The 12,865-nt window shown below is 37.7% G+C and overlaps 1 protein-coding gene across 19 annotated transcripts in view; it reads right to left on the bottom strand.

Annotated features, from left to right (window-relative positions):
- Positions 1–12,865, bottom strand: part of Dlg2 (discs large MAGUK scaffold protein 2) — a 1,644,347-nt gene that overhangs the window by 536,391 nt on the left and 1,095,091 nt on the right. For all 19 annotated transcript variants that reach the window (XM_057756268.1, XM_057756265.1, XM_057756266.1 and 16 more), the window contains one exon: positions 6,514–6,564. In XM_057756268.1, the coding sequence (XP_057612251.1) occupies positions 6,514–6,564 (51 nt within the window). The remainder of the gene's footprint in view (positions 1–6,513; positions 6,565–12,865) is intronic.

Genomic DNA, 12,865 nt, shown 5'->3' with positions numbered 1-12,865 from the left:
TCTCCTTCCCTGGATGATTATCTTAAATGTCATCATAGAGCCCTCATCCAGTGGCCGATGGGGGCAGATGAGGAGATCCACAGCTGAATACTGGGTTGAGCTCCCAAAGTTCAGTCAAAGAGAGGGAGGAGCGATAAAATAAGCAAAGGGGTGAAAACCATGAAGGGAATACCTACTGAAACAACTTGCCTGAGCTAATGGGAATGCACCAGTTTTGGCCTGACAGTGGGAAAACAAGCATAGGCCTAAACCAGACCCTCTGAATGTGGGTGATGGTGTGTGTCTGGGCAGACTGTGGGGCCACTGGCAGGGAGACCAGGATTTATTCCCACTGCTTGTACTGGCTTTTTGCAACCCATTCTCTTTGGAGGGATACCTTACTTAATCTAGATAAAGTGGGGAGGGCCTTGATCCTGCCTTAAAACAATGCACTAGACTTTGTTGACTTTCCATGGGATTCCTTACCCTCTCTGAGGAGTAGGCAGGATGGGGAAAGATAGAGAGAGTGGGAAGAGGGGAGGGAGTGGAAACTGTGATTGGTATGTAAAATGAGAAAAGCTAGTTTTTATAAATAAAAACTAAATTTAAAAAAAGTATATCAGGCTTTATCCATATTAACATATGTGTTATGCATGTAGAGGATCAAGGTTGCTTTCTCAAATGATCCTTCATCATTTTTACCATGTTCACTGAGGCAATGTCTCTCAGTCCCTGAGGGACAGGGCTCACTGATGTATCTAGTCTTGCCAGCAAGCTTGCTCTGGGATCTCCCAACTGTCTTGTAAGGTTGGCAATACAGGTGGACTACCATGTTCACTGACATTTAAATTGCTTCTGGGGATCTGAAGTCTTACACCCATGTTTCTCTTGCAATCATTTAGTCACCAAAATGCCTGTCTTGTCCTGGGAGGCTATTAAAAGTCTGGTTTCTCAACAGTCCTGATATATTTGTGAGAAGTGATGTATCAACGAAATCAAATATTAAGACTAAACATGCACGACATTATAAACCTTTGCATTAACGGATTCATTTTCCAAGGGTAATCTGAGATCGATACAAACTGCTCATGTTCATTCCCTAATATGAAAACTGAAGTCCAATGAGGGCACACATGGAGTTCAAGGTCATTTGAACAGCTGCCATTAGAGCCAGGGTTTTAACAGAATTCAAACCAGGCTCCATGCATCTCCTTCACTGTCCTCCCAGGAGCAGAAGGAGGCAAAAACAACTCACATACTTTTTTCTTAGTATGTACTACACAGTTCAGATTATTGTAGAAAAATCAAATACAGACGTGACTGAGTATGTACAAATAGCATATATTCTGGAAGAAATAGGCATTAACAAAGTGAACACACTTCAGATGTTAGTAAGTATAATTAAACAGTAATAAAACTGTGGGGTGGGGTCAAGCATGTTGAAATTTAGCATTAATTCAGACAAGAACAATTTTCCATATGAGAGTACAGTGAGAAAATTTTATATATATATAATAGGTACAATATATTATATTATATTATATATAATAACACATAATATATTATGTAATAATATATAGAGAGATTGTATATAAAATTGTATATAAGATTGTATATAGAGAGATTGTATATAAAATGTATAGAGAGATTGTATATAAAATCTTCTCACTGCAATCTCATATGGAAATATGATTCCAATCTCATATGGAAATATATATATATATATATATATATATATATATATATATGAAGTTTTTCAAGCAAAAAAAAATAGCCACAATCAAGCCCTTGAGGTGAGAATAGCATGGATTTTTTGAGGAATCCCAAGACTGTCAGTGCAGATATAGCAATATATGTGAAGACAGATGAGGGGGGAAATATCTTACGAAGCCTTGAAGATGAAGATGATGGTGGTGGTGATGACAATGATGATGATGGTGATGATGATGATGGGTGCATTCCCAGCCCTTGGAAGGTTTCGATAATAAAGTGGGGCAGACTGGCTTACAGTTTGAAAACTACTACCCTGGTTATTTGGAGAAGAGTGAAACAGGCTACTAGAGTGGTCCAGGCATGGATGAGCTTGCTTTGAGTGAAGATTCTACAGAAAGGGTAGTAAAAACAGTTTGAAATATATATTTAATGGAAGTATGTGCACTCCTGTTCGTGGATCCCAGGGAAAAGAAATACATGAGACTTTGAAGATAATTTTGGCTGGATAATAAGGAACCATTTAGCTCAGATAAGGACTGTTAGATGAGAAACAGTTTGGGGCCCAAGGGAGGGAGTCCAGGGGAAAGGACCCCTTGGTATTTAAGCAAATGCATGAGATGGACAGTTAGTTGTAGACAATGAGCTGAGGGAAAAGGCCCCAGCTTCAGATTCAGAAGACGAAGTCATAGGGGAGTGTAAGCCTTGCATCTCGATGAGATAGGGCACTCTAGGAAGGAGAGCTAGCAAAGAGGTGTTTCCATCTGGTATCTGGAATCATCCAGCATTTAGAGGAACAATATAGCAAGAAAGCAGCAAATAGCAATGGGCAAGCAGCAAAGAAAGGAGAGCACAGAAAAATATTTGCTCTAGAAGTTAAACAAACAAACAAACAAACATTATCTTTGATGAACTAGTGACAGCTATACCAAATGTTCCTGAGAAATCAGATAGGACTGAGAACTGATGCTCAAATTGGGCAAGATTTTTTACTATCATAAATTTGACAGGGCAGTTATCACCTGAAAGTGAAGGTGAGGGAGAGGACTTTAAGGATACGAAGAGCTCAAAGATGTTGTGAAAATTGTTGTCTTAGAGAAAAAGGAAGGGGAATTTTCTAGTGAAATGTTAAGATTTATCAGGAGTATTTGAGAGTCACGAGTCAATGGTTAAGAACTGAGAGCACGCTGCATGAGTGCCTCCCCGGCCAGACCCAGCCGCTCAGGGGCTCATGTGGAATGAACGAAAAGGGTTGGACCACTCGGTAATAGGACTGAGATTTTGATTCACGAACAAATCAGCTAAGTGAGAAGAGTAACCAAGAATATATGAGATGGAAGATTAAAATGCTGGACCAGTTCAGACTGCATATGTAAGGAGGGAAGGGAGGACATAAAGATGAAGACTAGGGGGAGACCGTGAAGTCAACAACTCAAGTCCTATTATGAAAGTTTGGGAGAGAAACTGTGAAAAAGATAACATGTGGCATAGAGGATTTGAAAGGTGTACCGTTAGTGGAAATGACAAGGTTCAGCGTATGATTGCAAATCCAAGAACAGGGAGATGGATAAGGTGGAACATGCTTAGGGTTAGTGTAAATATAAGACTCCAAACTAGAACCTGCAATCATATGAATGCTCTCTCTCAACTTGACATTTGCCGTTAGTTATCTGCTGAGCTAGAAGTAAGCAGAAAAAACGTGCTTTCTTAATGATGAGTGTATGCTGCGTAGGGGAAGGGAGAAGAATCAGACACAGAGTGGGGTCTGCTGACTTGCATAGGCCTTGGGTTTAGATGGCCTGCCCACTTTATCTTGTACTGAACCTCACTAATGATATTTCCAGCCTCGAGAGGAGGGTAGCAATTTACAAACATGTGTAGTTTTTCTTTCTTTCTCTCGTTTGAGTTAATATCCCCTAATAACACTTTCTCTATTTAGAATGCCATTAAAATTTTATCCAAGTCCATAATGGATTGTTAAAGACTCCATCTGCAGAGTACTCGGCTTCCCACGTAAATTTCTTTAAGACGACTCATGCTCAATAAAAGTTAGAATAAAATGAGAAATCTGTTGACTCATGAAAGTGAAGAGCAAGAAATTAACAAGGAAGTATAAAATGAATAAAGGTCTTTTGTATTAACTCACACTTGAATGATAACTCAGAATAATAATTATGTTTTCATTTTATACAAAATTATTTAAATTATTATATAATTTATTCTATTGTATTATAAAATCATTAAATATATTTAGAAGATATGCAAAAAGAAACAACTAATATCTACTCCAAATCATTAATAAGATGCTAGCACTTTAACAGATTATGTCCTTCCAGGTGTCACATATGTCGTCATATATGTATCTTTGGTGTATTTATTTTTATATGTATTAAAAAGTATTGTTGGAATTTGATGCCATCGTTTTCTCCATATATTTCCAGTACAGGAAGGAATAGAGAGAGAGAAGGTGAAAGAATGACAGATCTAAGCAGGGGTGTGGGCTTCTCAAACGAGACTCGTGTCACTAGGCTTACAGGCCATTTGAAGGATATTGGTGACTTCTTCAGCTATTATTATTAAAACCTAAGAATAAATATAAATGGGATCACAGGATGGTCCCCAAGGTGCACCTAACACTGATCCAGTTGATAATGTAAAACCTTAGGTCACAGGGATGCAGCAAACAAAAGTTAATAGGCTTGTTTGAGACGCCTATAAGACGTCTTCCAGCGGTACAAAGTCCTAACCAAAGTCGTACACATTGGGGGCCTTAAGTCTGGTACATTGATATTTTCATGTAAAATATCTATGTAAGAAAGGACTACTTGGAGAGAGGAGAAGAATCAAGAACACAGTGAGACCGGTTTAGCTGCATAGGTTCTGGGTTTAGAAAGGTCGCCATTTACATTATGCGTGTACCTCATAAACCATGTTGCCACCACACACCTACCATTCCTGAACATGCCTTTTATGTTTGTGCATTGAATGCTTTTGCCAAAATGAAAACGACATTAAAAATAGTAAGCAATGGATAGCTATAGTTTTCCTTATTTATTATAAAATATAAAATAGATATAAATATTGTAACTAAATTTTTTCTTGATAACTATTTTCTTATATGTAATTTTATTATGTTAAAGTAAAACCTTCTTTTTTAATTATACAGAAAAGGGGAGGTGATGTGGGATTCCCCTCTGTATGTTGTTAATATGTTTTATTGCCACTGATTAATAAAGAAGCTGCTTTCAAAAAAAAAATAGTAAGCAATGATTCCACCCCTTAGAGTGGGGTGATTTGTTTTTTTTGTATGAGGGGACCATACAAAACATACACGTTGAGTTTATAAACAATAAGTCATGTAAGGGCAATTCTCCAATGACAAAGGAAATTGCTTGTTAATTTCTCTCAGTAACCCTCACAACCAGTAGTGTTAATTGTGATAGAGTCCTTGATTCTCAAGTGATGAGAAGACTCAGCCATACCATGTGTGTCCCCCACTCTTTCCAGATGTTGTTTTAATTTTCCCCTCTCTTTTTTTCAAAGACAAGAATATTTAAAAACTTTTCTACTTTTACTAGAACTTGGAGATTGGAAGAGTTTTGTTCAATTCAGTTCAGTCTATGTTTAATTATGTTTTAAAATTAATGTAAAATTATTTTAAAATTGATTTACATAATGGATATGCTTTGTATTCTTCCAATGATAGTCTTCTAAAATGATATTAAAATATAACTTAGCATTTCATTGTATTTATTTTTATAAGATAAATATTATATAGGTATATAAGGAAGTAGTAAACATATTTTTGAGCCTTTACTGTTATAAACAGTACAAATATGAACAGTTTGTGAAATTTGCCCAATTTTTAAAATGTAATTGTGTCTCTAAAACTATGGTTTTTTTTTCAAGGTTTTTGATCTCCGTTTCCAAATTAGCTCATTTTCAGGGCTACTCATTGTCAACAGATAGTAAGGTGCTTTTGAAAAACTTGCAGTTAGATACGAAACTGCTCACGTTCCTTCTCTTCATTTCTGAATGAGGGTAAGCAAGCTGTTTTATGTATGCTCACCTTTTGTGATGGCTATCCTGTTAATGATACCTGATATTGCTTTTTTTATTATTATTATTTTTATTCTTTTTTAATTAAAATTTCCACCTGTCCCCGTTTCCCATTTCCTTCCCCCTCCTCCCAAATATTGCCCCCTCCCCCCATTCCCCTTTCCCTATCCCCACTCCTCTTCTCCTCCCCCCACTCCATTGCTTTTTATAGATTGTCTTTGACATTTTTTTGGCTGTTTTGTAAAAGACCTATATACACTGAGTGGCATGGTTTCCTGTATTTGCCGGAAGTCGTTGCCAAGGTCCTTCTAGCTTATTTTCAGAGCGCTACAGGGTTGATGTGTCTGCCTTTGGGGATAGGCTTTAAGCTTATCACTCTTTTCGTTGCTGAAATAGAAGATGTGTGGCAGTTGTGGGTCAGATTAAAGCATCACTATCACGTGGTGGAGAACATCTCATCACCTGTCTTAGACAGCCACATCAGTAACAGCAGAGTATCCAGAATAAAGGAATGCACAGTTCCTGGGCCACTTCCACCTTCGCCATTTGTTTCCCCAATCCTTGACAACATGATCTACTAATAGAACATTCTGGTTATTTGGTCTTCTACCTCAGTGCTCTCTATCGTAAGCATTTCACTAACATTCTCATGTAAATCTTGTAGGTAACTTTAAGCTAAGAAATATAATTTTGTAATTTCACAAGATTACAAATTAGGACGTGGAAGGCAGAAAACCAACTTAAAGATTTTAAATTTTTTCTTACCCTCTCCAATGTAATTTCTTCAAATTCATATTCAATTTCTGTTCCATTGACCTATTAATAGGAAGAAAAAAAGAAAAGAGAATTACTAATGTGCTTCAAGTATGAGATTATACATTTAGAAACTGATGGGGGAACTCCAGGTATGACAGGCATATACCTGTCATTAGAAAATATTTCCTTCACATTGGGCTCTGAATTATGTTTTTCCATAAATGAAATGAGACACGACAAAAATAATTAATGATGATTCCGTCGCTTAGAATGTTGATTTTTTTATGTGAGGAGACAGTACAAAATATGCATTATGAGTTTGTAAACAAATCATCAAAGGGTGATGATATATAATTACAAAGGAAAAGTTTACTAATAACTCTTTAGACCTCATGGATAAAATCTAAAGTGTGACGTCTAAAATGGCAGTAAAACTCCATGAGATGCCCCCCTACTCCTCTGCTTCCTACTTCTCTTCTTGCTCCTCCTCTTTCTCCTCTCTTTGGAGGGGCAAAGCTACATTAAGGATGACTGAGTCAGCTAAGAAATTCCACTTCTTTATCGATGCAAGTTCAGGTAATATATTCCAATTACTCTTTCTTTTGCTTATTGGAAGCCCTGGACCATGAAAGCCTGAGCAGATATTTCAGAAGGAATAAATGAATAAAGAAGGATCCATTTTAAAATTCCTCATTAGAGTTTGTTTCAGCCATCTAAACAATCCTTGAATGATCCGAGTTTAGAAGAAGAAATTTTGAATATAGCCGGGCACCTATGGGTCAACATATGTGCACAGAGAATTATGAGGAAATGCTGTAAACTGAGAAAAAAAAAACACCGAATTTCTGTTCTTATCTGCCACAGATTTCTGAGAAAAAAGTCTCAAACTGTCTATCACTCCCCCTTACCCCTAAAGTATGTCTTGCTCACACCATTAGAATTTAGGAATCATCAGGGAGGCAGCTTTTCAACTACAAAATTGTGATTGCCTTTAAAGGCTCTAACAACTGTCTGGGTTTCTCTCCTCACAGAATTTAAATATAGTTCATGGAGAGCTCGAGGGAGGCCAGGACTGGATTGCCAGCCCCTTTGCCCAGGGTCGAAGTTACTCAAGAGGGAGCTGATGAAGGAGAAACGAGAAGTCAGTAAGTAATGAAGCTAAGTATCCTGTTGGTCTCCAGCCACAGATGTATCTGTAGATTCTCTTTCACAGGAAACGGGGAGGGAATAGCATTGGCAGAAGAGGTACCTGCAGTAGTAATCAGAGAAAACATAGAGCCTTAAGGATGGTGGGCTGTGCCTCAGCGACTCGTTCGGAGCATGTTTTTGATTATTCAATTACACGAGCTAATTGGTGAATCACATTTTACTGTGTTATTACATTATCAAACAGACCTAAACTAAATTTGATTTTTCTGGGCTTCAGCAATTTAATGACTCACAGAAAAGGACTTCGTGATGTCAGAAAGCTTCAGCAACTCTAGGAAGGGTTTGGTTGAGTGCATGTAAAGACAGAAAAAACAACAACCAAAACTCCTTGTATGTGTATGCTTCTGTCTGAACTTTCGTTTATCTTTCTTGCTTTCCATAGCTGATAGGAGGACAGCAGGAGGAGACTGAATTAATGTGATGTGTTTTTGTTTACTCAGTAGGGCTCCATGGAGTTTTCTTTGCTTCACCAACTCTCTAGAGTGAAGCCCTTCATGGTATTGAAGTGCTGCAAACTGGGGAAGAGAATAAGCTCCAAAGAGGGGAAAATAAGCCCCTGGGAGTAAATATCCAAAGGTGCAAAGCGAAAGGGATTCTTTCATGAAACAGAAGACAAGAATTTCTACTGGTTTGCATCACAGAGGATATATAATAGCATATATAATTTTTGCTCTACAGTTCTAAGATTATACATGCAGAATGTTAGATCCTAGACTCATTCTTTATGTACATAATAATTAGCATTCTGAAGTTCCGTAGTCAGCTTCATGAACAGGTCACACAAGCCTTGTCAGCAGGCTGCTGTGTACTCCAAGGATCTTTAGCTTTCAAATGAAGAATGTAATGTCATTTCTACAAGATAACAATATCCAGACTCCTTTTGAGGGTAGAGAGTGGCATCCAGGATGTAACCTTGCTTTAAAAAGAAAGAATATCATGTCTGTAGCAAAAATCTATTGAAATAAAAGAGGAGTGAATTCCTTTTAATCATAGGCAAGTCAACATTTCAGCCTTAATTGATAAACATTTTAAACAAGGAATCAGAAAGCTAGTGTGGGAATTCAGGAATAAGAAATTTTAGAGGTTCTAATGTCTAGTCTCTCATTAGAACAGCGATGCTTTTATTCCCTTGATGAACTCAAAAAAAAAAAAAAAAAAGAAAGCGAACTACATACTCTCTTGGCAGAGATTTTGATAGAACAAAACACAGAACTAAGAATATCTGTATTTTATCTGTATTTTAATGAGAGCTTTCTAAGTCTCGGCTGTGATTTTATGGATGTTTAAACCTTTTCAATTAATAGGACCAGGAGAATATGCCATCAGTGTTTCCCACATTTATTTAGACGGTAGCAATTTACTGAGAGGAGATGAATCAAGGAGTATCTAGCAGAGAATCACTACCACGCATCATAGTGAACATCATCATCCAGAGGTCAAAACTGTTTAGTATGGCTCTTGTTCTCCTGGCAATGGAGTTTACAGAGAAGATGCTGCTGTGTGATCTACCCCCAAGGTCTCGGGATAATCCATATCAGTTCCTTCACATGTAACTTTCTCCTTTTATTTGTGGATGTGCAAGTATTTGTGGATGTGTGGATGTGTGTGTGTGTGTGTGTGTGTGTGTGTGATGTATGTACATGAAAGTTGGGGGCATGTACATCATGCAATATGTGTGGAAATCAGATGACAAACCTCTCTTGGTACCCATCTTCTATATTGCTTTCTCTAGCAGGCCCATGAGCTTCTGAGAGATTTTCCTGACTCTACCTTCTTTCTTAACCTAAGATCACAGAGGTTACAGACCTATGCTAATGTTTATGTGTGCTTGAGGGATTTGAACTTGGGACCTCACACTTTTACAAAAGCATTGTATTTGCAAAGCCAATTCCCCAACTATTCTGACATGAAACTTTCCACTTATATGAAGTTCTATATCTGAAAAGAATTCTAGTCAGTATGTTTTCCCTTGAGAATTCACATCTCCTGTGATATCTAAGCATGTTAGTAATATATTGCATTTCTGGTAGTATGGGCTAGAGAAAGTTGCATGGTTGAGGTCCCTGCTATTCTGACTCTGGTCCTATAGATCAGACCAGTCCTCTGGTTGCTTATAGTCTCTTCTTTAGCTTAAAAAGTAGAAAACTGAGGCACTGTCACTGTGGAAAATCAGTAAGAGACACAGAATTTCCCAGTTTTGAGAAATATGGTTTTAATAAAACAGGCTATTTCCATTATCCTTGGTTATCTACTATAGCTACAAGATTCTATTGTTGAAAACAACACATTTTGGCTGCAGAAGATAGAGAAATCACTCTCCACTCAATTGGGAAGCCTCCTTCCTCCTTTGGTAGCACTGTGGGTGCTACAGGGATGCGGGTGGGGAAAAGACATATCTAGTGGAGACACAGTATGCTAGACTACCTACCAGCTAGGCAACATGTGCATACTGCAACACACGACCATAATGCTGTGACTAGTTGCTTTTTGACGGGATTTAAGGGTTGTTACACAAGAGGGAATTTCATCCTGGTGCTGTTAATCTAGTCAAAAGCTCATGGCTAAGAGGTCACCAGTATAGGGTAGAGCCTGTTTTTGGTTTGCTTAATGGTCATGATGTCAAATTGCCTTCCAAATATTTACATTTATATTTATAGATAGGGGCTTTTCTCAACCTTGTTTCTAGTTCTCAGCAGTCAATGCAGAGTATGCTAACAATAACAAATTATGAGTACACAGCGTTAAATGGGACGTGTTCATCACCAAGCGCTACCCCAAGGCTTAGGAGACATGGAAGAGGAGACAGAAAGAGCAAAAGAGCTGAGAGATGAGGAGGGATGCAGTGAGATATGCTGTCTTCCAGAAACGGTGTGACTGCTGACCATGACCTCATGGCATGATTGGTTATCCGCACCAGATCAAAACAGCAAACCAGACAAAATACTAGCATTGATGGAGGAGGTGCTCTCTAGGTCCCTCCTCTTACCTAGAAGCTTGTTGCAGTTGATAGATACTGGGAATAGAGAATAATTCTTCTCTGTGGGTGTGACCATTGTAGGTTTACTATTCTTCACCTCTGTGTACATATGGACAGCACTAATTGGACTCAGTGGATGAAAGAGAGAACATTAAATTTGAAGGAAAATGTATTAGAGGGCTATGTGGAGACTTGGAGAGGGAAATAGAAAATAGATATTACCACATTTCAGTATATATATACATATGTGTGTGTGTGTGTTTGGAATTCTCAGAAATTAAAAATTATATTTTCTTCAGATAATTTATATTTTATGATAATTTATGGCATTGATTCTGCCATGATAGCTGGTAGGTTTTTCTGGTAGCCAGAGATATCAATTTGATGCCACACATTGTCCCTCACTTTCTGGAATGGATGCCTTCCTGGCCTCATATGACATTAAAGGAAGAGAGGGCAAGACTCGCAGCCACTCACATTTCAACTTGGGACTTAAAGTTACCATTTTATAAACTTGGAATACTTTATAGATTTTTTTCTGCCTCTGGAAATCTTGAGTCAATTTTACAGTCTCTTTTTCCTTCACTGCTATAGTAACCACCTGCCTAGATGATGATATAATTTAATTTCAAGATTTATTTTGATCTCCTGAAAAGATATTTTTTTCATGACTACCACAGGTGAAATATTTTATGCTTTAATCTTTTAAAATTGGAATCTTAATGATTTCCTTGATTTTTTAAAACTTTTACCACCTTTTAAATTTCCCTAAAGCTAAAACCAAACCAAACGTCAAGAACAACGGATCTTTACACATCCTCTTGCCACACGTTTCAACAAGTGCTGAGACAGGAGCATCAAAGCAAAGGCCCTTTAAGATTGAACAGAATTCTACCCAAAGAACAATTACAGGCTGTCAATAAAGCACCAAGCACAGAGACGGATACTAAGAAAATAAACATTAAGATGTACACATATTCTCAAAAACCACGTTCATTAATGAGGACTAATACACAGGCATTTTAAAAGTCCGTGCCAAACCCTGGCTTTCACATATGTTCACACAGGCTACTTGCTTACACATGTGCATGCACACACACTTAAAAGAAATGCTTAGGGAGGAATGAAGCACATTCCTGAATGTGCTGGTGATAAATTTCAAAAGTCAGTTAAATAATAATCATGGAGTCCTTGTTGATAGATCAAACCTGGATGGATTCATTATATATTGGTATTGTTGAGAAGTAGTAAATATTGGTGATGAAGAATCGGTCACTGGAGTTGTCCTTGGGCTTGTTTTCCACTTATGTCCTTTATATGTCCTCCCCTCTCAACCTTCTGTTTCCCAAAAGTGATGAACAACCTCTTCCTCATGCTGTCAGCATTATGATTTTCTCTCTTACTACATAGGATGGAGGACAGTGATCTGAACCTTCTGAAACACTGAGACAATATAAGTCCTTCCCTCATCAAGCTTGTTATTCTGGACACAAGGACAAAAGTAAATAACAGATGCCATCCTAACCCTGACCCTTACCAGAAGTAATTTTTACAAAATAAGTAAGATGTTTCTTTGATTAGTAGTGTTTCTATTACGCTCATTGGACTTTGTCCATGTGATGCTTATGGAAATCAAAAGTCCCAGTTACTGTCATTTCTGCCTTGCCCAGAAGAAAACACAGACCATGAAACATTCCTTCATTTGTAGCTACAGCATGCAACCACAGGTCTCTTCACAGTGACTATATTGCAGAGAAAAGAGATGCATCAAGGAAATAGTGGAATGTTTTACATGGGTAAAATCTAATGTTCTCAAAAATGATCTAGATCATGATGGAATTTCCCTCTGGGTCCAATCCTTCTGCAATTCATAATTCCTCTACCCACATATCTGAGGGTGTCTCTCTTCAGAAGCCCCAACTGTGGAACTGCACACATAAGCACTCAAGCATGCCTCAGACAGCTGTGCCTATCTGCATTCCTTTTCCTTAGTGCTTTACCAATATCAAGCCTTTTCTTCTGTTGCAAGAGTTCTGTTAGCAGACATGTCCTAAAACTTAGCTACTTTTATATCTGAATCTGTTTGTTCTTAGGTGTTCAGTAAGAATGTTGACCACAGAAAGAAAAAAAATAATTTGAATTGTCCTGTCAACAATTATGATATTTGTGCATGAG

This window comes from Chionomys nivalis, chromosome 23 (assembly GCF_950005125.1).
Source record: "Chionomys nivalis chromosome 23, mChiNiv1.1, whole genome shotgun sequence".
NCBI classification, from domain to species: domain Eukaryota; kingdom Metazoa; phylum Chordata; class Mammalia; order Rodentia; family Cricetidae; genus Chionomys; species Chionomys nivalis.
Note: the sequence above shows the minus strand (reverse complement) of the source record. Positions and strands in the feature narration are given on the sequence as shown.